Raw genomic sequence first — 26,572 nt, 5'->3', positions numbered from 1 at the left:
CTAAAATGCCACCCGTAACTGTTTGGGCAACTTAGAGACTTACAGAACTAATTGTTACTGTATGCACAAAATAGACACACAACATATACAGACTGATACTAAGCTGAAACATGAGAATCCAGTCTTATTTTAAAAGAAAATGAAATATCTCAGTAGGTAAATGGACACTAAGCTTATGCCACGCACAACTACTTTCTGTGGTTTGAAATAGCTGCTTTTCAAAACTTGCCATGGGCAGTTTTTTCTGTGCCTCTGCTTCTGGCCATTATGTCAGTTTTTAACCCATACCCTCAACCAGGTTTGAGATTTTGTTTACACATTTTTATCTACCATATATCTCCTTCTGATGGCTAAATTACAACTAGTCTTTTTAGCCAATATTTTAAAGGACTTGGCATAAACCTAAATAGCAATTGTAAAGATGATAGGAGAAAAACTAAAACTGGAGGTATTAAGACTCTTAATCAGCATATATGTTTGCAAGAATTGCACTGAATACAATTCTTCAAGGATTCTTCATTTACTAGTGAGAATAGTAAAAACGTTATTAGCTACCAAACAGCACTCGCTGCCTCTCTGATCACTACCCAGAATTTCCCAATGTTTTCTGGTTCATAATGCAGTAATGCAGCATTTCTTGGCACGTCTGTGCAAAGTGAAAAGAATATCACAAGGTGGTTTTCTTGGCTATGACATTCCCAACAGACTGTAGCATGTGTCAACAGAAAAACCAGAGTGACATGCCTTCCACTTTAATCGACAGATACATTACATGCCAGAAAACAGCAAAAATATCTTTTTTAATGTGACTTCTAAAAAGATTTCTAAAATTTGATCTATGAAACAGTTCAACAAAATAAGCCATGTTTACTCATGATGAGTTTGACTGTATTTAGATTACTTATTATATAAAGATCATTATCCTTGATATAAAACTGTCACATATTAAAAAAGACCCTATATGCAGATAAAGGTTCCCCAGAGAGTGTCTGAAACCCAGACCATATTCCAGAGCTCTGTATATCATATTTGAGGCTTTTGAGTTAAGCAGAAGTCATACAAAAGCACATGTAACCAGACAGCTCGTTATTGACTTTGTTTCTGAGGAGGCTTACATACATTATTTATTCAGGCAGCTGTAAGAAATAGAGTGCTCTTATGCAACATGCTCCACATTTGACAGATTCACATAAAAGTATGCAGTGGTTATGTCAGTGCATTTGGTCAAATCACACCCTGTTTTTATTATATTCATGCAAAAATGCATTAGACATGTTGCTTTGATATAACAAGTTCTTTTGGAAGAGGGCCACAACCAAAGCACTGCAACAATTTTGTGGTTACTGCTAGGTTCGCACACAAATGTATACTTTGAGTCCTTTTTTGGTGCTATGTATGTCTGGGCATTTCATAAAATAAGCCTTCTCTACTGCTTTAATTTTGCTCACTGCTTTATAGCAACTGGGGCTTTGCAACAGTGGTTAGTTCCTCGTTCAATAATTCTTGGTGATGTGCAACAACGGACAGGATTGACTCTATGTTCTCCAGCTGGCACAATTGTACATTTTCATAAATTAAATTAATCTAATTCCTTCTATAATGTAGCTGTGAGCAAGAACCGCAGACCTGGAACTCTACCTTTTTCTACAAAGCATGAATAATGATTACTTCTTAGGTGGGTGTGTGCACATTCTTGTTTTATTAGATCAGTCTCACAAAAGAAAGATTGCACCATGAATGCCACAATTATTTTTAACGTACTATCAAAACCTGGCAAAATTACTGGCTATCTGAGGTTACTAATTTATCACATTTTTAACCTAACTTTATCACTCCAGATTTATTCTCTTTTTTAAGTCAACATCTGCAATGTGTCCTAGCTAAAATGTGGGGAACCTTACTGACAGATCAAATTTAAAACCTCTATTTGCCCACTCAACCTAAAAGACTTGAATATGCCACTGCAGCTGGTCTGGAGAAAAGAGGTCACAAACTCTAATTTTGAAATACTTGCCAGTCATTTGAGATGTTCTGTAGGACTGCAATTCCTTTTCTAAACTGCTATGAATTTCAGGTGTCTGTACAATTTTGAGAATTTCATACAAAAAATCCATAAATTAAATCCTCCAGAGGATACTGAATAGTGGAACGGAACACAGTAATATTGCTACTAAATCACCGGAATCACATGTGGAAAAGAAACAAACATCTGTTCTTCAATAGGTATGAATGGAAACAATGGAACATAGTAAATGAGCATGAAAATATCTCCCTGAGACGTAGTATTACTAATCCACCAGCTTCAACTGAATAATCTCCTCATAACACCTTAATACTAATAACAAAATAAATTATCTGTTTAAATGGAACATTTAGTCTGCATTCAATACAGCCTTGTCATGTTGACACTAGTAAGTTAATAAACAAGTGGGTATTAAATTAGAATACAGGAATAAAATATACACTACTTGAATCATCTGAGGGGAAAATACATATTTTCAGTCATAATTTTAAATTGTTAAAAACCTATTAGACAGTAAGATCACAGTAAATACACAACTTCAATATGCTCTGATTCTGTGCAATTTATGAGATTTAAGCAAATATCAGTGAGAGTTTTAATTTGGATCTCCCAACAGCTAGACAGGATTATTGTGAATGTAATAGTTTTATGTTCAAGTGGGATTCTGCTGTATTAAACTCTTTGTTAAACAAATCAGTCAAGCTCTCTCTCTGGAATTTTAATTTGCACCTTTGTAGATGAGCAGTGTTTCACTTTCAATGTTTGATTATCAGCACGTACTTTAAAAAGGCAAGATCTTACCACTTAATATGAGTTTTCTTTCATTTTCGCTTGAGCAGAATTATATTTTAGTCCAAAAAGGTTATTATTGCCTTTAGTTATATATCTCCCAGGGCATTTAATTTGCAGTAAAAAACAATCTGTAAAAAATTTTGCCATGTTGTCAACTTAACTAAAATCTGTTTTCTGTTAGGCTGACAGTGTTTGCTATCATTTTAACTGCAATAGCCCCGTCCTTTACCAATAGCAGTCAATAGCAGTGCTCTCAGCAGCATCACCAGAATTGGTCTGGACACAGAAATACAGGTCTAAAACTTCCATGACAAGGCAGCTCACTGCAAGACCCTTCAACTTTTTTAATGCTATCTCACTTTGATTCTTTCCTGCCAGGTAGGTAGCACTTAAGTGAGTCATCTTATCTCATCCTGATTTTTAGATTTGCTTTCTTACTCTAGTTCCAGTCCAGAATTTGAGAAACACTTCCAAGCCAAGAAGGACTTCTCCATCCTCCTGGCTCCCCGGCCATTCCTCTCAGCTGCCACTCAGACTCGCCACGCAAACTGCACGCACACGACCTCGTCTGCTTTGCCAGAAAATGCAACAGTGGCTCCAGGCACTCATACAGACCCCAGGGCACTCTCCGTAGATCATGATCTACTGATTCACCATGCAGCAGCAGGGTTACAGTCGCTTCTCACCCAGGTGTTCGCATGGGAGTCAATGGAACTATTTTAATCAGTAAAGTAAGGTCTGAAGCCTTTTAAAAGATCTTTATTAAATTGTATAAGAACAATTATGTCACCGTCTTAAGTCTCACAAGAAAGACTAAAAGACTGTAAATTAATAATAACTAATCATTTGGGCATTCTTATGGGCTACAAAAACAAAAAGTTAAGTTCTTGCTCTAAATAATGCTGTATAGAAGCCTAAGCTTTGGTCTCATATATCCAGATGGATGTTCTGGATATTCTGGAATGGGCAGGTCTCTCACTCTCTCTCTTTTGATCTCCCTTTGTCTCATGTCCTGACCAGACAGTCCTGATTCTCAGAAAATATTGCCAATAAAAGATTAATCACAACTGATGTATTCCCCTCGCCTCAACTTTGGTTTCACTGTTGTGGCATTTTCCAATAAAAACCTTCTCTGCCAAAAATGCTCATCCAACTCTGGCTGCTGTTGAATGCCTGGAGAGTCTCAGTGGAAAATTAAACATCTCTTCACTGTTGGATGGAAGCCTACGATGAACGTATTTTCAGCACAGAAACAAGTAGTGAATGCTAGGTATGAATGTGCAAGCACTTCTGACCTTCTCCAAGACTCGGCTACCATACTGTGTGGGAAGAGAGAAGGCAAGCTTATTTCACTCATGATGAAACCACGAGATCAATTCCAAACCTCTCCTTTTATTCACCGCATATTGGCTAACTCTCTCAAACTTCTCCTTCAAAGGTAGAATTTAAGTTTAAGTCCTAGCTAATGTCACTCTTAATTAGAAACAAGTAATGACATACCTTATATAAGATTTTATTCCCGACTTCAAAAGGAGCTACCTAGGTTTGTTTGGTGTCTTTACTTTGAAGAAAATGTCTTTTATTACTTATTTTAGTACAACACATTAAAATCAAATATCTCCTGTAGCAAAACGATTCAAGTCCCTGGAACTCAAATAATTTTCTAATAAAAAATGCATGAGACAAATAAATGCACTTTATGTTCCACAAGAAAAGGCAGTTTCAACAGGCTAATGCTCAGAGAAAATTCATTTTATCAACCAGCCATTTCATTCTTTGGTGCTGTTACAAGCTCCTCGCGGTTGCTAAGCAACCATAATTCATCGTACCTTTTAATGGATACTCTGCTACTGCTGAGAACATTAAGGTGAAGAGAATAAATGCCTTGGGTGAATCTTGAAATCTTTCATTATGCATGTCATTCTATTTCTGTAATGCTATAATGCTGAAATGTTTCTGTGGCAGGAAACTGAGTTGTGGTAATTGCATATTCCACTCATACATGTTTTGTAAGCAGAGCAGCACGTACTTGTCTAAAATGAGCTATTTCTAACATGATTGAAATTGGACTTTTCTACTTCTAAAGGTAGTAAATAAATCTGAGGGGGAAAAAAAGAATGAGTCTGGAGTAAAATGTCTTGAAATTTTCAGCAAGAGTGACAAAATCCTACGGCATAAATTGAAAGTAATCAAACAGGCTTGATTGTAACGCACAGTGGTATGTGAATATACGGTACACAATTGAAAATGCAAAAAACACTATAAAGAAACCACATATCCTGTGTAACTGGCATCTTTTTAAAACGCGTGACACTCAAAGACAGATACATGTATGCTAGATCAGGCATCTCTCTGTATTATTAAAACAAACCTCAGGTTTCAGCTGAATGCAAATGACGAATATTATGTACATTTCCGACCTCGTTGTTTAGGGCCTTTTCTCCTCTTGAGAAATATTTCCTTACGCCAGCCATGGAGGCACAACCATGAATACGATTTCACAATTAGGTTTGTATTTTGCAAATAAGTAGTAAAGACATTATAAGATAAGATAGAGTGCTCAGATACTTTCAATGATGGATAGCACTACAAAACCCTAAGATGGATTTGTTTCTGTGGGTTCAACCTGCATTTCGGATCCTGTTTATCTTCTCTTTCACACCTGTGTATACCAGGTGATGTGCTCTTAAAAAAGCAGCTATATGCAGATAAAATGTGAATTAGCTTTTCCTTATTTTGAATGTTAGATTCAGGTTTGTATTTCATTTATTTTAGAAAAAATATGATTAGCCTTGGAAAGAAACTGGTTACATTTTTTCTATGTACCTTTTAACTTCACTTTCCTCTTTACATGTCTGGGCTTGTCATTGGAAACGCTAAGAGACAAGCAATATTTTCAGTTCTCTTCCTCAACCAGTTACAGCACTCCCCTACCAGAGTCTGGTGACCTCAAACTCATCTTGAAGCTGCATGGGCCGTAATGCTGCGTTGTGCTGGGAGGACCAGTCAGTGAGCTCTTACAGCCCTATCTGTTTTGGTGTTGGAAGGGAAGGACAAAGTTGAACCTTTTGCTTATCCTATCAATTGTGGTTGAGGAGCGATTTAAAATTTCCTTTGCTAATCTGCTATTTTTTTTACGCCTGCTGAATTTCTGAGCATTTTGGCAATACAATTCTTTCACCACATTGCATGAAGGTGGAAGACCTCTTTCTCTGAGAAACCTTTTGAAAGCTGTTCCTCAGGAGTCATCTGGAGGAAAAGGAAAGGGAAGATGTTGCATATATGCACACAGATGAAGAGAAGAAACTGATGGGGTTGCAGGATGCATTGACTTTCCATCAATGTACTCTAAAATGATTGTACTTGTTGAACAGCACAAGGGGAAACCAACACACAGTAGTAACAGGAAAAATAGGGAAGAGTTAAGAGGTTCCAAATCAGGGATAATGCAAAGTTAAAATAAATGCATAAATAAGTCAAACCAAATTATTTCTTTCCATTTTTTCTTCTTCTCAAGTATTCATACAACTCCACTTTCCACCAAAAGGAAGCATACTTGACTTTTCTTTCCCCCTCTTTGAAAGTGTACTTGACTTTTCTTTCCCCTTCTTTTCTTCTCCTTCCCTCCTTAGTCTTTCTTTTGTCTACCACTAATGACATGAAACAAAAATGTATGTTTTATGACCATCGCCTGATTATTTTCCAGTAAGGAAAAAGTTGCCTTTCCTCCAACCACTAATGTTTCCTCCAAAAATGTCCACTGAAGTAAAAGGGTGAGATAAAGGAGCAGTAGCTTAGCTGTCTGATTTTCAAAGACTGTTTCACCCTTGTAAATGTAATTTGCTGATGCAAATCACTCATTCCCTTCGCTCCAAACATTTGCTATGCACAGTTTCATTAGTGGAGTCTGCATGCACCTGAAGAATGGCTCAAAAATTGTGTCTCCTAATGATTCTCCTTGTTCTTTTCTGCTGTTTAGAGGATGGTGATCCCAGTGAGTAGCTACAGCTTGGAAAAGTCTTAGAAGGCAGAATACTGAACCACTTTTGACTGTTCATATTCTCCTACTTAGGTTATCAAAACTACGGGAACAAATAGTGGACTTCCACATGGGAATAACAGATGTGGAATCATAGTAGTCGTGCTTCAAAGTCTTCCTGAAAAACATTTTATTACATTTCTTGGAATCACTTGATCACATCTACAGAAAGACAGGGGCAAATCCAAGGCTTTGTGTCATCTTAAATTGGAATAATGTCTCAGGTGCAGCAATAGGATGAATGCTACTTATCTTTCAAAAGCCATGTTACTTTCTCTTGAAACATTTAATTGTGAATCAGATACATGCTTACGGTTGATCAAATCTACAATTCCTAAAGTTAAGAAAATTTATGCTTAGGTAATTCCACTTTTCCTCTGGTGCAAAACCTGCTTTGGCCAATGTCTTGCGGTTTTAACAAGGGTCAAAAATAATATAATAAAAGAACGCAAAATTAATATTTTAAGCTTCACTGTGAAGTAAAGAAAGAGGATACTTAATATCATTTATCAAAGTAGGAAGAGAACAGCAAACTGAGACCTAACCACTGGAAGGTCACAGCCAATAACGTTTCTGCAAATAGAAATGGGTTGCAGAAGCATCAAATGCAAATTACTGTTTGCTGGAGAATTTTAATAGAGTTCTACGTCACATTATAAAATGTTTAATTGTAACCCCATTTTAATAACACCATCTGATTAAATGAAAAGACGCCTTGCTGATCGCAATTACAATCTGTCAAACTGCATATTTATTTACAGTTTGGTTTCCTAAAACCATAAGATAAAAAAAGGAAACTCTATTCAGCTTGTCAGCAAACTATAATTATTTTGTATCCTTCTGTCAGTTTCTGCATAAAACTTTTGGTTCTAAAATGGATCTAATTATAACTACATCAACATTTTTATAAATGCTTGCTTTCCCTCCCTCCCTCCCTCCCTCCCTCCTCCATCAGTGAATTCTTTGTTGCAAACTCAGGAGGAAAAACTTCTAAGTAAGTAACATTTGTTTCTCTGTTTTATCTTTTCTATCCTAAGCTATTGTTACAATACAGAAGACTCTATTCAATGTAAATATTATTTATGGCAGTGCACCTTCCTAGCACTGCACTCAAGCAAAGCCACGGGATTAGGACTCTATTGGGTTTTTTCTGCTTTGGCATTAATGTCTTGAATATCAGCTGAGAAACTCTTTCCAAGTATATCATGTAGCTCATCTTCTACAAAGTCTATTTATTGTAATTTATAACCTTTCACAAGAAACAATTTGCCAGACAAACAAGAAATGAGTCCAAATGTCTGAACAATACTGTGTGTATCAACCAGTTATAGAAATTACATCTCAAAGAAAGGTCTATTAAATCATCCAGCCCATCTCCCAGCCAGTGCGGGATTTTCCCTTAGGTACATATTCCAGTGCTTTAACACTACCTGGCAGACTATTCGGATGACATTACAGGTTTTTTTTTTCCAACCTTCACCCGTTGCTTATTTTTATCCCATTACTTGCAGTGACATTCCTTAAGTATCATAAACATCTATTCCTTCAGCCTAACTTTCTAAGTAATGGATGATGATAAATAAATATAATATTGAAAATATGCATATAAACTATTTCATAAAATAACACACTATAGCTGAACCTTCAAGAAGAGTTATTTTGCTCAGTGTAGGTTATGGGCTAATACAATCTGGATCATGATTACATGTTAATAAGATTTGGGAAATGCTGATTATTTTTCTACTGTTTCTTAAATGGTCAAGTCAGCTGTGAACTAAAACAGTCTGAGTTAATATACATGGTCTTGATTATTTATTTCCTAGCTGTTCCATCAACATCTATTACCTATCATTCATTCTTAGATAAATATACATTTTATAAATATAAATATATACATATATAAGCACACTTTAAAAATAAAAACAAATAAAAGACAACTGAAAAGATTAAATGGTCTGCATTAACCTCCACTGACTGCTGGGTTTTATATATACAGTGAAGCAGGTGAATTTTTAAGGTTGAAGACCTGTACCCAGAGCTTGCCTGAGGAGTCTGTGCAGTTGCCATTAGAGGAATTCTCTAAAAAATGTTAGACAAACATCTGTCAGAAATGACAACCGTATGGAGTATCCTGCTTTCGGGGAGATGACCTTTTAAAGTCCTCCCTTGGACTAGATTAAGGGAGGGACCTTAGGGTTCCTTCTGGACCAGTTTCTGTAATTTGGTGAGTAACACAACATTAAGGCTGTGCTGAGCCAGGATCCAAGAGGTCAGGTTACTCATGTAATGTCTTCCTGTAGCCCAGCTTTGCTATACTGTCTTTAATTGTAGGATAATGAAAATAACAAAAATTGTTTCAAAACAGCACATCAGATGGTATTTCTTCTCTTCAGTCTTGTTACAGCTTGCACTAGTTTTCCAACTGTTACAAAGAAAAGCATTTCAGAATTATGGCGGCAGAGTGTGGATCATTATTGACAAACACTTTTGCTGACACACCCTTAATCTGATATAATCTAAAATCTAAATTTTCGCAATTTATGAACAGATGAAAGCATCTGCTCTAGGGCTATCTCTGTTTCTCTTGAAACTGGGAAAGCCCCTGCTAGAGTTGGACAGGATCAACATTAGGCCAGAATATTTCTGAAAATCCCACTGATTTTCAGCCAGTCACAGAGCTCCTAAGATGCAGTTCAGAGGCAGAGGCCATGAACGATGAAGTTAGTTAGTGCAACAACACGTGCCACAATTAAAATTACATAGGCCAGGCCCCAGGCAGAGAACTTTCCTTTCGTGTGCCTTCCCCTCCTTGCATTCACGAAAGCTGATGGCAAGTGAGAAGAAACACGTGTGCTATGCAACTGGCCCATAAGGCCTGGGACTGGGAGTCTGGGGCAGCGGAGCATCAAACTTTGTGGTTAAACAGATACTTCACTTCTCCCTAGAGCTGACTGCATTTCAAGGGCAGGCAAAACAACCCTCGCATCTTTTCCATGGCTCTTAAATAAGGCTGCTGTATCATTTCCAGGTTGCATGATAGCTTAAAGGTCTCAGCTATCATTATATGCAGTCAGCGTAATAGCTTTATATTAGATGTGTAACGCATGGCAGTTAATTCCTGTCTTTATTACATGTGAGGACTTCTGCTAGTTCTAATATTGAAAGTTGTCTCTCACCACACTGCTGCCCACCTTTGTGTTACTGATCATCAGACATGAAATCAGCTCCTGGTAATACTTTCGTTATTATGGGTCCCACAATGTAGAGTCATCTTCTTCCTCTCCCTTAAGATCTGTCTCTTTCAGCCTTTTTCAACTTGCGACTCATCTGTATTTGTATACCGTGCATTACATATTATTGGGTTTTTAATAAAGTAAATGTAAATACATTCTATTCTACAATTTAGTACTTGACAGATATGAGGGACTGATATTGCAAATACCTATTTGTACTGTTATTAGTACATTACCTTCTTAGCTAATTAGTGACTACAGAGCACTTCAACACACAAGAAAGGCGCTGCAGAAGAACAGAGTGCCACTGGCATTATTTTTCAAATGCTGTGGTTTATTTTTTCTAGAAAAAATAACTTTTAAAAGTTTTGCCAGTGGTTATTTTACACTGTATACTTTCTGTCAGGCAACTTAAGCTGCACTTAATATCCAGATCAGCACTAAGCCTATTGCACTAAACACTTTTTATGCTACTTCATAAGAAAGGGAAGTGTAATAAAATTCATTAAACTGAGATCCCACACTTGAGTATTAGGGCATGTGTAGGAAACTGAAGCTTAGTTACTGAGTTAATCTCTGAAATTCTTTATGTGTGAATGAAGGTAATCTTAAAGTGTATTAGAAGGAAGTCCCATCTCGTTGCATTCTCATCAAGGGCCTGATCCTGTAAATCCTCCACGCACAGGGCCTTTTTGCTAAAGGACCAGAACATCTAATTTCAAACGTTTTTTCAGTTTAGATAACTTTTGTAAGGATGAAGTGAAGGCACTTGTATCCCTATATCACCACTGTCAGGAGGTGGAATTTCAAAGATGGGATATGGATTAGCCTCATCTTGTCATCCATTAGGTATGCCATGTCTCACTTTAGCAACTAGGCTACTTCCTTTATTAACTCAAATAGCAAAGGTACCTATTATTAAAGTTACTAACTGTCAGGCACTGCAACCTCACTCATAACCCAGGGATTTGGTAAAAAATTTCTGTGATGCAGCCATGTGCAGTACATTGATTAAATCGGTTGCATCAACTTCAATAATTTGGCTCTAGTTGCAGTCTCTGTTTAACATATAATGTGGATCCACAATCTGGGGAGAAGGGGGACGTTGCAGATGCTACATCCTGTCTTTTACATTCCCTTTCCAGCAGAGGGCTTCAGTCATTAACAGTGTGATACATACTTACATACACATATATGTTCATACGTATGTATGCATGCGTATCCATGTATACATGTATATGCATGTATGTACCCTGAGCACTGCAGTCTGCATCATCTCCAGGTCAGGGCAGGCACACGGAGTGCCACGTCACTACCTGTAACATCTCCTTTGTCTCTTTTCCTTCCCCGCAGGGTAGTTGAAATAGGAATGTTGGGTACGCACTGATAGTATGTAAGATAAACTGTAATGCCATTGTTCACCTGACTTCGGATGGAAAGGGTTCATTTTTGTGGGTTTTGTAACTGAAAGATATGCACAAGCATGCCTTAGAGATGTTCCTCACTCCATAAGGCTCCTTGCTGCCGCTACATACTTTAAGTCCTTTTTTGTAACTGTATCCATCCGTGATATGCACAGAAAATGAATTAGGAACATTCATTTTCATATCCTTATTGTCCAAATATAGAGGCGGCAGCATGTATAACCTGCCATAAATGCAGTTCAAAGGTGTGTGAGTGAGGCTACAGAGATAAGTTCCTAAGCTGCATACATGTGGCTGAAGTACAGCATTACATTAGCAGTGGAGGTTAGGGGTTTACACGCTGTCCCCAGGGAATCCCAACATGAGAAAGGGCATTTACATAGTGCAACTGTACAGACTTTGTATAAATGAAGGGGGGGAGGGGAGAAATAGAGAGGCAGACATCAAGCTAAAATGAACCTTTATGTTATTGAAAGGACCAGGGGAGGAGTAGACATCCTTATACTTTAAGCATGTCTTAATTGCCTTGAGAAAGAACAAGGGATAAAAATAAGAAATGAGTTATTTTTTACTGATGATTATTTCTCCAAATCTCAAAACACTACCAAGTAGGATTTTTTCTTCCCTCAGAAATATACTTCCTGCTGCAAAAAGTCAGTGAAACAATGATACTTAAAGTATCATTAAAACAGATAAAAAACCTGTGAGACTATTAATTGGACCTTTTAAATTCCTTCAACTCAGAAAAATCAAGAAAGCCAAGAATGTGGTTTTTTCTCCCACATTGAATTAAAAATTTTGCTAAATATCTTTGACTCTACATAGGCAAGACTAGACGAGGACAATTCACACCCTGTTCTAGCAGGTGACACCATCATGAAGCTCTGGGTTGCTGGTGTCCCAGCCTTCAGCAGAGTCATGCAGCACATCTGAACTTCCAGCATGTAAATGGCAGCTTGAGTTAAGACAGTGCATGCCATAGTGGGACTGGTTTTGTCCACACAACATATCTTTCTACTCCCTGAACAAGATGGGATAAGATGATGAATGCAGTACAAATCCATGAAGGGTGTGCAGTCTTCTCAACTGCTTTTGAGTTTCAAGGAATGTAAATGCATGCATTTAAATAATGTAAGAGGTGGAAGGAGAGGCTACTCTACCTGATGCACAAAACTCTCCCTTTCATCTGCACTGTGGGCTTCTCCTTCCTTTTTGTCTTCACAAAAGCATCTTCATAGTTTTTGAGATAGACATTTCACTTCTATTCCATCTACAGGCCTTAAGATCACTAAGATTTTTTTGCCAAAGACTGAGTCTTCAGAAACCTTTCGTTATCTTGCTGTTCTCGACAACTACATGCGATGTTAAAAGCAGCAGATTAAAGTCAACAATCTCTGCTGCTGAAACCCCTGAATTTCTGACATTTTCTGAGTTATGTTTTCTCTATTTACATACTCTATTATCTGTTTTGTTTGACACTTGCAGCTATGATGCTGCTTATGCATTAATCACTCCTGTGAGTATTTTACATGTGAGGTGTTGTATAATCTACCAACCGCAACTGAAGGCTTTCTCTCTGTGTCACATTCATCATGTCTTAGCCTGTGCCTATCTGGTTAAAGTCTAAGAAACAATAATTAATACTGCTACACTTTTTTTTTCTTCCTTTTTTATGTAGCAGATAAATTCCTATCAGACAATGAGGTAGCTGTTGTGAAAAAAGTTCACCAAAGCATTTTCTACAGAAGGTTGTTTTAAAAAATAAAATATGCCACCTTGTTATTCCTTCTTGAAATTATACTGAAATTGTTTTCCTACTGAATTTGTGAAACATGTGAGCCACATGGAGTCTCAACAACCACGCTCAGATAAGCAGAATGCTGTATTTCCCAATTGACAGTAAATCAACAGCTTCATTGGTAATTTAAAAAATGAGACCTGGAATTATTCTAAAAAGAGTTCTGGTCATTTGTGTACAAATATTTTCCTACAGTAATGAGCAAATATTTACTTTCTCCATCTTTAAGGTAAGTTCTTAGCACTTACAGACAGAAAGTATAGCTTTACCAGATACTTTAAGACCAAAAAAAAAGCAAAGTTCATGAAAAACAACAGCCACAAATATTCTCGCAGCAATTCTAATACTAGTTGACCTCGAGAAGGTGGGGTCCATCGGTAGCCTGCACCCACAGGGTGCTTTCTTCCACTCTGCTGATTTTCTCTTGTGAGGGAAAAACTGTAGAGGTGCTACCAGTTGAGGTGCTACCAGTAGAGGTGCTACCAGTTGAGGTGCTACCAGCGATGTTCCCCCTACCATGTATGCATGGACTAATGTTTACTGCTGGGAGCCCCCGAGGGACAATGTGACCCACAGGAAGGTTCTAGGCACCCCGCTGTGGTGGGGGGTTATTAGACCAGTCCTAGATAGAGCACGTCTTTTTGAGAGATGCCCCATCTTTATTTCAATCCTTAGGTACAGAGAACCAACCACCTCCCATAGTACATTATCTAAATGGTAAATCTCTATCACTGTTAAAAATGCATGATTTGTTTCCAGTCTGATTTTATACAGCTGTAATTTCTAGACATCGGATGTTTTAATGCTTCTTTGTAGCACGGTGGAGAGCCTTCTACTAGCAGATATGCAATATGCAGGTATTTATAAAACCTTGATCAAGTTACATCTTAATCAGCTCCTCTACATATCCTTCCTGTTGTCTTTCTGATGCCAAAAGAGTGGAGCAGACATCAGAAGTAAGGAAAGATAAACATGATGTCCCAGAGCCCTGGATGGAATAAATCATCATAATTCTACTGAAGACAATAAAGTTATGCCGGCTGACATCAGCTGAAGATTTGGCTGTGCATCCCTATAGTTAGGCTGTTTGAAAAAACACACACTAACTACTGTAACCTTTTGCCACACAAGGCTTATATCAGTGAGCAAATCCAGCTTGTAAAATATGGGTTTAAAAAAAAAAACAAACCAAAAACGGAAAAGAAAGATATCCTGCAAGAATACAAAGTTGCTTAATAAGAGAAAAAAAAAATACTTTAACACAAGGTGTTCCATGACCTTAGCTTTATGATTTGGTGATTCTGATGGCAATAAATCACTGCAATAAAATTTGGGGTAGCAGCAGGTCTGTGTAGCATAACAGTAAATTTTGATGTAAACTGAAGACCAGAGCCTGGTAATGAGACACAAATGTGAAGTATTCACCAGAGACTAAAAGTATCTTCTACCACTGGCATGCAATACAAGCTAGAAAAAGGTATCCAAGCATGATTCAAATCTCAACGCTTAGGTTAGAAGGGGCAAATCTTTTGTTTTGTTATGAAAGTATTCAACTTGTTCATCAGAAATAAAAAATTTCTGTTTGACTCAGTAGTTTGAACTAACGCTTAAAGGTGCCAAAATAAAATCAGCCGTATAGGTCTAGCCTCAAGATGAGTCATGAATACTGGATTTAAACTAATATGTATGAAACTGGTAAAACAGAATCTCTTAAATACATCCCAGCTACAACAACAACAATCTCCTGTATTGGATTTATTAGCAACTGTACTGTGAATAAGAAATACTAGTTTCATTCTACCTGAGATGAAAAATGAAAAAAAAAGTAGCTGTCTGCTTTCTTCACTGTTATACAGTGCCACATTTTGTTTAAGATATTACTCTCTCATGGGCTGCATATCTAAAAAATATAATTCATGAAAAAGTATAATGTAATTTTTCAGGCTTTGATGAATTGGGGCATAATGTTAAATAATTATTCATTGCCTTTATTCTTCTGTCAAAGTGTGCAAAAAAAAAAAAGCTTTTTATTGCCTTTTTTTTAATATAAGGACATGGGCCTTTGTGACATGCATTTTATTTTAAACTAATGCTTCTATTATTCCACATCTGAATAATTATAGCTGACATCATCTACTCTTCGGTGTCCTAGAAGATCTTTAGCTCTAGTCCACTGTTACATATTTTATGCATTACATGAAATAAAATACCTCAAGATTTTGAAAATATTTATTTTAAAAACAGCAATGAAATTGTCTGTAATCACATTTTCTGCTCTGCTTTGAAAGCAGCATTATTCAATATGCCAGTGGTCTTTTCCATAAGAACAACATATTAGAAATTCATGCTGCTCTAATATATCTGAATTCATTGATGTACTGCACTCCCTATAGACCTAAAGAAACATTTTTGCTCCAGTTTCATATGTCCTGCACATTACCTACTGATGTGGTGGTTGTCAAAACAGTTGTACAGTAGCCTTTGAATTCAAAGTGTGTCTTGACTGTATACTAAAAATGACAATAAACCTAAGTATATACATTATGCTGGCTTTTGTTGCCAGCACAAGTGGAGCATTTGGGAAATAAATCCCCTGATTTTATTGCCTTTTAACATCTTTTCCACTTTAAACTTCAAACCCAGAAATTTGAAGCATTTCAAGAAACTAAAATATCTTTTATTTCTTTCTTGTAAATTTTCTATAGTATACCATCATGAGCCACATTTTCAAAAAGATCAGCACAAGATTACAAATTAAAGCATTCCAAAAATAGGTCTTTTTTCCTCTATGTAAAAACAGCACTGTGATTTTTTAACCCGGGTTTCTTGGGGAAAAAAGCAATCATCTATAGGATATACTAAAGAAGCCGAAATGTCTACAATTTTGTTGATAAAATGAACACACAGTAAAACTCATTTTATAGAACACATCCAAAAGCATTTTTACAGATAAACACACATTCTCATAGGGATGGTATATACATGCATTTGTTTGCAAATGTTAGAAGGGTATTTCTTGTGGTCCTTGGAATATTTCAGGAAAATTCATGCAAACAGAGAAGTGCTGGCAGGTCAAGCCCCAACTGCAACTGAACCAAACCTACATGGGGCTACCTTCAACTGTAGCAAATCAGGAGGGGATCCCTATTCCGTTATGTAGGAACAAATATGCCTACAGACCATCAGTACATCTTCACTAAACAGCTCTATCTGTATCTAATTGGATCCACTTAAGAAGCAGGAATAGAAGTCATGTCCATTTTGAAGGAGGGCTTTAGAGAGCTCCCACATGCGGCTGACCTTGCTGGGGCTGGACCATGCGTCACATTCTGCACAAATTCTGTAGGCTTCTGAACCCCCAATATCCAGATATAATGAGCATCTAAAGAAATCTGTATGTGACAGCACAGTATAAATTAGTGAGCGTGTGCATGTGTGTATATGCCTGTATGTCACCTAAGCAGAAAACAGAAATACACAAACATAGAAGCCACTATATGCACTGACAGCAGAATAATGAGAAATTTTAGTGATTTTATTTTTTTATTAAAGTAGCGGGGGTGCAATAGGAAGTCCAATCAATCAAAAAAACTTCAAAGAAGGCTAATTCCAAATTTAAGTATCAGACACAGTAAATGGCAATGGGAAATTTTCATCTCCCAGCATTGTAAAATTTTTCAGAAAGAATTCCCACAGTGTAAAAAATCTGTAAGAAGCTGATCCCTAATAAGAATTCACTGAGCTGGTAGTGGGCTTTTATTGTGTGTGTTTAAGCACTTCCACAGAGGAGAATTCTTACAGAGCTTGGGGCAAATCCTGCAATCCTTACTCAAAGGGATTTCATCTGCAGCTTGGAGGGAGTGCTGCACAGTATGAAACCGGGACTTCTAATGGGGGGAGTTTTGAAGGATTTTTAAGAGGAGTACATCCTCGATTTTCAATCTGTCCAAAATCATGGAAATCCTCATCTGAAAACACCTGGTAGCTGAGATGAAAGAAAAATGCTACAGTAAGTGTACAAGCTATTTTCCTACTTTGTTTCTGAGCTCACTGTGTTTCCTTTCTCTTGTTTGGCTAGCATTGATTAAGGCTTTGTCTATAAAAACACCAACTGAAAACCACTCACTAGTTCTAACACAGACAAAAAGGAAGGTACTATTGCTAAAATACCAACATGGGTTAAAAACTGGCTGAAGGGAAGGATGTTGAAAGTAAAAAAAACAAATAGACCAAATTCAATCAGAGGCACATTGCACTGCAGCTGAATTTGTCCCAATATAAGCAAAATTTGCTGAAGATGTAAAATTAATTAGGGATAGAGAACAGTCAACAGATTCATTTCTAAGAATAATTTTTCTAAAAATACTCATTAGTGCCCTGAAAAATGAAGCGAGATACATGGTTTCCAAATACACTAAGCGGTAGTTCATATACCAGAAACTATATGGCACCAAGGGTTTAGATAGATTGGAGAAACTTATACATTATTTTCGATGTGAGGCAATATAAAAGTGATTTAGGCAAGTACTTGTTAAATGGATCAGAGTTTGATGAGATAGTAAAAAGGAAACTTAGAGATGAGTAATAGCAAGAGAAAAGAGTCATACTGGAGAAAAAAATGTACAAGGTTCTGGATTATAAAGAAGACCTTCAAAGCTAAGTAAAGAATGCTAACTCTACAAAATCCTCTGTCTTTCTTCATCAATGGAAAGCCAAAAGGACAATGGGGCCATTCTGTTCACTGAAGAAGGCACTGAATTCACTGGAGAATTAACTTAAATTATCTCCCTCAAGCTAATTCCTCTCAAATTATCAAATTCAAATCAGAGCAACTATACTGCTAAACAGTGTTCGAACCGTACAAAATTGTGATGTTAACATCCTACCAGTTGTACTAACGTGAGATGTAGCTTAATCCCCTTAACAGACAAGCCAGTTTGAGTTAAAACTATTGCTAGTTAAAAGGCCCTCTTGTGCGCGAAGGGCATGCAAGTTAGGGAAAACAGCTGACTTAGCCCATGATGCTTCAAGGATCATGTTTTATTTATTGAACGAATCCTCAGAAATGACTGATAAAATTTAGCACGTATTTTCTTGAGGTCTGATTTTCATTTTTTCTGATCTGCACTAAGTCCCAATAGCAAAATTGCCTAGTTATATTATTCAGCTTTTTTTGTATTTGCCCTCGATGCAATAATTCACTGTGATGATCTACAAACTCTCAAGGCCCTTTGTTCAGAGCTTGTTGCAAGAGGTTAATGTGGAACATCAGAGCTTAAAAGAATGCGTAGTTTTGAGCCATAGCCATGGCTCAAAAGAGGTCAATTCAATGAAGTACTGCTTGTCTTGACTGGAGTGCCAAGCGGTTCTCTTACTTTTTCAAGTCCTTTCATACATCTGATTCTCAGAACCCCACACAAGATTTAGCTCATGCTCTTTAATGCATGCCATTAGCTTTGTAGAAATGGAAGCAAAATTCAAAACATTTCCACGAAGTATATTTATATTTCTCTAAATCTGAAAATCTGCCTCTCCCCCTCTCCTTCCATTATTGAACATAAGCCTGGGGTCATATTCTGACCTCAAACACAAAGCGTGCAGCATCCTAGTAAATCAACAACAGCTAAGCAGCCCCTAAGAAGCCAAGACTAGCCCCCCTGCAGCTCATTGGACATCCTCAGAGGGAATGCAGAGCTCCTCAAAATCAAGGCAGCTTTATTTTAATTTAGTTGCAATGAAGCTCTGTGACAAGGCAGATTTTTGTTGTAAACTAACTGTTTTCTGGCCACCACGGCCCCCCAGCCGCTGGCTCTTGGGCTGTTAGTCTGAGGGGCTGATGGGGAGCTGAGCCTAGATCGCTCAGCCCACAAACCTCCATATGCTGCCTCAGCTCTCAGGCTCCCAGGGCTGGTTTTTTGTTTTGTTTTTTTTTTTTTTTAGGTAATGTGATGGGGAGCTAGCAAGCTGGAAGCCTAAACAGTCTCAGTCCTTAAGTGCAGACCATCCCAGCTGGGACATGGTACCCTAAGCCTCTGATCGTCCAGTGAGAAGCCCAGACACTTGGATCTCTAGGAATGGCAGATCCTTAACCTCAGCTGTCTGGATCTGCAGTTTCTGGGCAGCCCACCTCGCAGAGTGCCTGAAGTCCAGTGAGCCCCACACAACGCCAGGCCCCATCCTCTTCCATGGGTTTTTTAACTCTTTGACTTAGAATTGTACATAGACATGAAATAATGCCCTCTTCCGTAAAACGGTCTTGTCTGGAGCTGCTATGCAAGAAGTATACTAATTATTCGTAGAGCCCACTTGAAAATGTAACATGTAAAGTAGCTCTGCAGTTGTTGCAAGCAATTTAACATTCAAAGAAGTGATTTATAATATCAGGCTTCCCACGATTACAACCATAATGACTATCTGACAGACTTTATAAGCAAATCGTCCAGTCATTTCAATTGGATTCTGGCTGGCTAAGGACTGGGAACTGTAAAAAGGCTATAAGATTTGGCCTGGAATCAGAAATAACATTTGTTGTTTTCCAAACCTGCGGTAAACAAGAAAGGGGATATTAAATTTTTGTGCATCTCTCAGCACATGCAAATGAGAATGGAAAGAGGCTCGTCAGACAAACACAGAACAACGGCCATCTGGATCCAAACCCTGCTCCAGTGGAAGTCAAAGCCTGGAGCCTCCTTTTTTCATTATTTACATCCATGTAAAGCAGGAGTAATTCTACTCAAGACAGCGGGTAACATCCTGGCTTTGAGGAACTCAGCTGTAAAACCTCCACCGCCTCCGGTGGGGGAAGGATTTGACATAGGGAGTGCGATGTAAAACCCAGAGTCAGGCCAGCTCGCTCCATGACTTGAGTGGTGCAGGAGCTGGCCCATCAGAGGATTTCAAGCAGGTCTGTATTTCCACAATTTCGTAACTTAAAGTAGTACAGAGGGAAAGACTAAAAATGCTTACCACAGAGAGGGAATTGGAAAGCAGTGCCCCGTCTTGGCCAAGCATGTTGGAAACTGTAATTTCGGGTAGATCCATGTTTTGTGGGTGGAATGGAAGGAGGCCGTTGTGGTTCATGGGATGACACAGAGAGTGGTACCCAGACTCTATCTCATTCAAGTGCACCAGGGAGTGGTCAGGCAATGACGGAGGAGTTATAGGAGGTATGTTAAAATCTTCACTTTCAAGACTTGGGCCAGGAAAAGACTGGAAAAAAAAATACGGAAAGTGCTATGAAAATCATATGAATACTGATCAAGAATAATAATAAAAGTCACACAAAACAAACAAAAAGAGCCCAACTCGCATACTTCTAAGCAGGAGCTTCAATTTAACAAAGAGAATATTTTAAACACTCATCTATTATAACAGTGGAGTTTCACCATTATGTATGGAAGAAAAATTGCCTCTAAGGCATAAGAATCTCTGATACTTTCACAGCTTCCATTAGAAAGAGATTTTTTTTAAACAAGCTGAATTCAGATTTCAAGGGTCCTATTAAAATTTTCCAAGAGTGTTCATCTAGCTGAATACCTTTTTCATGGGAATTGTGGAAAAGGGAATGCAATTTATAAAATTGACATTGGCTCAAAATGGTTCATAAGGCTCCCTGCTACTCAGATCAAGAACTATATAGTGAAGAAGAAAGATACCGCTTTTAGGCTTACAGGAGAACCATGCATTTGTTCTGCTACAAAAAAAAACCAAATGAATACAGAAGTAGTACATTGTATGAATATACTTTGTGTTTACAAAAATACATTTATGGTATCTCAAAAACACTGGTTTTTCCATTCTTAATCTATAAACTCAATGATACATACATTTTGTCAGTCATCTAAATTAGTTAATCCACAAAGCAACTGTTTAGTCATTTGTTGTCTGCTGCCATTAAGTCATCCGACTCAATCTCATCCAAGGAAAAGCCACAGGCAAAGTCAGAGTAATGCACCAAGGTGGATAATTGCTATTATTTATCTATATTCTTTGTACAGCAGGTAGGCTCATTTGAGGGATAGGGATGGGTATGCTTATATTTCTTAAAGGAAAAAGGTGAGCAGGGTTAGATACATGATCCAAATCAAGAGTTAAAGGGGTCAGCTGCAGTGGTTCAGCCTGAAAGCCTGCTCTGCTTTTCTGAGAACAGCCACAGTTCTCATCTCCTTTGCAAGTGATCAGTCTTTGCACATCCCACGCCCACAGTCACGAGGTTTATAGCACTAGTTCCACCCTTCCTGTCCCTCTGCGGCAACGCAGCCCTGCTCTGAGTGCTGCTTTTGTTAATTCTGGAAATGCAAGGATTTAAATATGTTCTGCTCCTGCAAAGTGTCTTCAGAAAAGATGAAAAGGAGGCCACAATTTTAAAAAGCAGCTATTAGAAGAAAAAGTTTTCCCCCATATATGAGTTTGCAAATGGAGGACAGTATGGTGCATGAATTCATGCAGAAGGGCAAGGGAAGAATCAATGCCCAATTATAAACAAAGGGGTTTTTCATTAGTCATCATAGTAATAGTGTCCTCCCTGATGCCTGCGGTTACTCTCCTCTGTACGAGCGTGGATATAAAAACTTAAATCAGACCAACAACAAAGAGTGTTACATGTTTTCAGTGAGCTGCTGAACACAGAATAACCTACTCGAGGGCACATTGTCATGGTTTTGGTTGCTTTGCTTGTTTCCCAACAAGGTTTACACCTGTTACCAAATATCTTAGTATGAAATAGAACAGGAAGGCTAGACTGCAAAGGCCAAAGTAAAATCCCAAAGAATGAAAACAACAGGACAGGGAGAGGAAAAGGTCTGGCAGTGATATCGCCATCCTTATGCATGAGGACTTTGATTCTGCCTATGCTTTCCAGCTGTGTTTCTCATCTCCAGCACAGGAGTTTGCTCTCCCCTTGCCCCTGCCCTCTCCTTAATGGGAAGTTGGTGTGAGTCTATTGCCATTGGTAAGTCATACTTGCCCCTGCTTTTAGAAGCCATGATGTAGCCATCAGCGGAGACATCTTCAAGAGAGGAAATACATACAGTAAAAATAGACCCTCACTAAATGGAGAGGAGACTTACCCATGACAAAAAGAACATGTCATATTTACTCAATCACAATGTATAAACTGTGCAAAACCAGATAAAAGTATTATGGACACTGTATACACTACCTATTTGCTAATTACTATTATATTAAATTGATGATGAAAAGAAAGGTGTCTAAAGTGAGCTTAAGGTCTAACACCACAATAACAAAGCAGCGAGGAACAGAAATGAAGGGAGGGACAACACCCATAATGCTATTCTGGACCAGCACTATCCCACACAAGTACACTTAGATTTGGTTACTGTAATCCTGGTGAGCTTGGATCCATGACACCTACAGCTACCAGGAGGGACTCAAGAGCTGTGAAAAGAGGACATCTTGTGTTCAACACTGTCTTTGCTACTGTCCCAAAAGACTGATGGCCTCAAAAGAGTTTTCTCATCCATGATTTTGCAGGTACAAAGAAGTGTTAACTCAACATTTGTTTTCTCTCTCTCTCTCACTGTCCTACAGTGAAAATACCTTGTGCTGCATCTTTGCTGAACTGAGATGTCTCAACACCTTCTACAGGAGGAAGAGAGACCTGCCCTCCTACTTTCCTTAAGCAAGAGTAGGACAAGGATCTACAGTATTCTCTCACCACTTCTTTAACAAGAAGAAGGGACTTCAACTTACATTCGCTACTAAAAGCAAATATTCCTAAACCAAATATTGACAGGCTGGGTGTGCCTACACCATTAACACTGGGGGCATTCAGCAAATCTACTGTCTTATTTGTACACCCTTTTTGCATGCCATATGTGGATAGTCCAGGTTTTACTTCAGTTAAACTTTGATTTGCTGTGTTTCAAATGTGTCTTTAATTAGTAACACTTCAAGAATGGTGGAAGCAATTGAACTGCCATTAGGACATTGGCTTCATTTATTAAAAAGGAAGTAATACACTAGTAGCATAAAACTCCACAACTCAAGCTGTGTGGTGTGTAACTATATAATAATGTTATATATATTTGCTAAGCATTTTAAATAGACAGTTGCTCTCTGATTATTTTAAAAAAATCACACCATGGTTATTGCTTGTGAACCAGTTAGAGTGTATTTGATCCCACATCACCTACCACATCACGGTCAACTACACTTAAATAAGCTTCTTAAAGTAATAGAAGTAGTGTAGTAAAAGCAATAATAACTCACCGAAACAACATATAATTCAAGCACTAGTACTTCCTATAATGTTTTTTCTTTTCTTTTTTTCCTTTTTTTTTTTAAAGACATAAACTGTTTTACTACTTCAGTAAAGCTAGGCAGAATCCAAGCCATATGCTAATGGTATGGATAGATATTTGAAAGCATCTGCAGAGCACCCTATTCACCTAACATTTTTCAGCCACTCTGGTATTTCCAGAATTAGTATGTGTGTATGTAACATACAGATAACTTCCTCAGGGAAGCTACTTCAACAGTAACGTGACAGTACTCCAGTTTGTGTTGTCCAGGAGCATTGTTCAAGATGCTTGTAATGACTCGGTACATTGGTACATCAGAAACAAATAATCCTATATACATTTGCAGCAAACCCAACATATCCCAGAAACAAGGCTGTTGCAACTTGCACATGGAGGGAAGGAGTGAGGAACAGGACATATGCTTGTCCTGCCAATAGCAGCTACAAGCTTCAAACACCCTCTCCTACTATCCTGCCGTCTCTCTCCTCACCATTGGGAAAGCCTTCTTGAGGAACCATCTGGAGTCCCCTTGATGCAACCGATCCAGTGCTGGCAATGGTCTCTCCTGGAACGTTGCGTTGTTACCCAAAAAACATTTAAGGGAACTCCAGCACAAGGCCAGGCCCGAGGTTTTCCCTGCAGCAAGAGCTCCCACTCCCATCATCCTGTCCCGACCCCTGCACTTTCTTTGAGCATCTCTTCTTCCAACCCAAGCCATTTATCTGGAATTTCTAATGAAAGCAGTTATCTACCATCAAAAGCATTAGGGAAGGCTACACTCCCCGTATCCAATTACAATTCATAAGTACAGCTCATACTTATTAATAATAAATGGTGGCCTGTATCTTCAGCTCTGTTAGGTTTTTCTTGGGGGTGGGGAGAAAGGTTAGGGTCTTCCCCCACCCCCCAAGGGTATTTTCCTTCATAGTTGGCTTTACTATCAGCAGGACTTTCTCTATTCAGAAAGACATGGAATAGCTCCTTTTCATTCTACTGGTCACATTAATACTAGCAAGCTCGCCTTTTCACTTTTGAATCAAAAAAGAGTAGCAGTAAATGCTTTATTTACTTTACCACAGAGCTGCTAGGAACTTTGCCAGTGGTTTCGCTTTCATCTCATGACTGTGGGAGTACATGAGGTGTTTATCAGCTCTTCAGTTTAGTGGAACTTCCTGGACCTTTATTACATTCCAGAGAGAAAGCTCTCTGCAAAGTAACACCATTAAACCCACTGCATAGCACTGAACAGACACAGGCTTTAATTTTACTTTATTATAAAGAGGATTTTCATTACACTTGTATTTATTATAAGCAGATTTCAGTATATTTCAGATGGGAGCTACAGAGTGGGAACCTCAGAACTGAGCATCCTTAAATTTGGGCTATTTATAGACATAAAAATATGAAAAAGCTGTTTGAATCAAGGACGTCTTCCCAAATCTAAAGGACAATATTCTATGCTTCTGGTTAAATATTTGTGACATTTCTGCCTCAAATGATGGAAACTTCATAAAGCAGATGATCTTTGAGATGCCCACTCTGAGATCAAAAGACTTCATTATCTATGCCACCTTAGCCTATAATTTTATGAGAAAAGCTTGCCAGAATAAAATGATATGAACACTTAACCCTGATCCACTGTCCAACCCAAGTCCAAGCTTTCGTTCCTGAACAATGACCTCGTTGGTCCCCTTCAATTTACCTTTTATGCCACTTAGCCTGGCCAAATCCAGCAACAAGCTATGGAAGGGGGGCAAAACTGGGGGGTGGGTGGTATATGTCAAAGGTCAGTTCTTTGCTTTAGCAACACGTAACTCAAATTAGGGCTAAGCATCCTGCTGTGCTAATAACACACACAAAAAAAATTCTAGTATTTATTTTCGATGAACCCAGATACTCATTGCTATCAGAAAAATAAGGGAAATGCTTGCACAATCTGCTGCATAAGAACTGAGGAAATGGGAGTAAGGAGAAAGAAGGAAATGAAAATAAAGCCCCTTTGCTTAAGTACTCTGCAGTGATGACTGCATATTGGCCAGCAAAACTTACTTATGTTTCAAAATAATTTTAATAGAACTTTAAAAAGTAATCAGAGAAGGGAAACCAAAGGAGATACCCCAAACAGGCTGACCACAAGAGGCAGCAAGAATTCAAACATCCAACAGCACAGAAGACAACATACATTAAGTAAGTCTAATTCATATGCTCAGTGGTTGCATCAGTCACTATGCATGTACTCAACAGAATCTGGTATTAGCAACAGTTCCTTAAAAGTCGGGAATTTGCCTATAGATATTTAATTTAAATGAAATGAATGGTACTGCCAACTATGTAGAGCGTGTCTTAATTTTTCATTTGCACCAAGGCTTCTGCATCTGAACTGTGGAAAGATGCCAGTTTTTAAAAGATAGATGCTTCAGGCTGTCTCCTCTTCTATTATTGAACACATTGTTACATAACTGAAATACTTGTGAATCGAGAGTAATGTAAAAACAATGAGCTCATTAGAAGAGGAAAAACAGCGACGTACCTTATGCACATTTGAAAGTTAGGATAACATATTTCACAGCAGATATTTCTAAGAGTTTTAATAGGATCAACCTTATCTCTAATTTCTAAACGGAGGACCTTCAGAAGCAAGTGTTTTTCAGCTTCTTTTGTCTCTGCATGAACAAGGTTTGATAGCTTGAAACTATAATGCATTACTGTGGAAACCTTCGGTCTGTTACATAAATCATCTTAATACTCAGCAAGAATTGTCCAACAGTGCCATTGATATGTTCAAGTCAATGATCCTGCAAACAATTTTTTTGTGTTTCTTCATATGGTAGACAACAGCAATAAATCATATTCATTTAAAAACACACAATATACTAATTTATCAAGCAACAGCTATCAAAAATATATTACAGGGGAAGGTATAACTTTTTTCTATTCTGTTAATCAATTTCTCTAATTTACATTAGGTAAAGGGCAAAGCCTCAAGCAAAACATTAATTTT

General features: G+C 38.0%; 1 protein-coding gene across 2 annotated transcripts in view; it reads right to left on the bottom strand.

The window, feature by feature from the left end:
- TOX (thymocyte selection associated high mobility group box) overlaps window positions 1-26,572 on the bottom strand; it is a 228,757-nt gene that overhangs the window by 73,772 nt on the left and 128,413 nt on the right. For both annotated transcript variants that reach the window (XM_076329664.1, XM_076329663.1), the window contains exon 3: window positions 20,276-20,518. In XM_076329664.1, coding sequence (XP_076185779.1) covers window positions 20,276-20,518 — 243 coding nt within the window. The remainder of the gene's footprint in view (window positions 1-20,275; window positions 20,519-26,572) is intronic.

This window comes from Aptenodytes patagonicus, chromosome 2 (genome assembly GCF_965638725.1).
Source record: "Aptenodytes patagonicus chromosome 2, bAptPat1.pri.cur, whole genome shotgun sequence".
NCBI lineage: Eukaryota > Metazoa > Chordata > Aves > Sphenisciformes > Spheniscidae > Aptenodytes > Aptenodytes patagonicus.
Note: the sequence above shows the minus strand (reverse complement) of the source record. Positions and strands in the feature narration are given on the sequence as shown.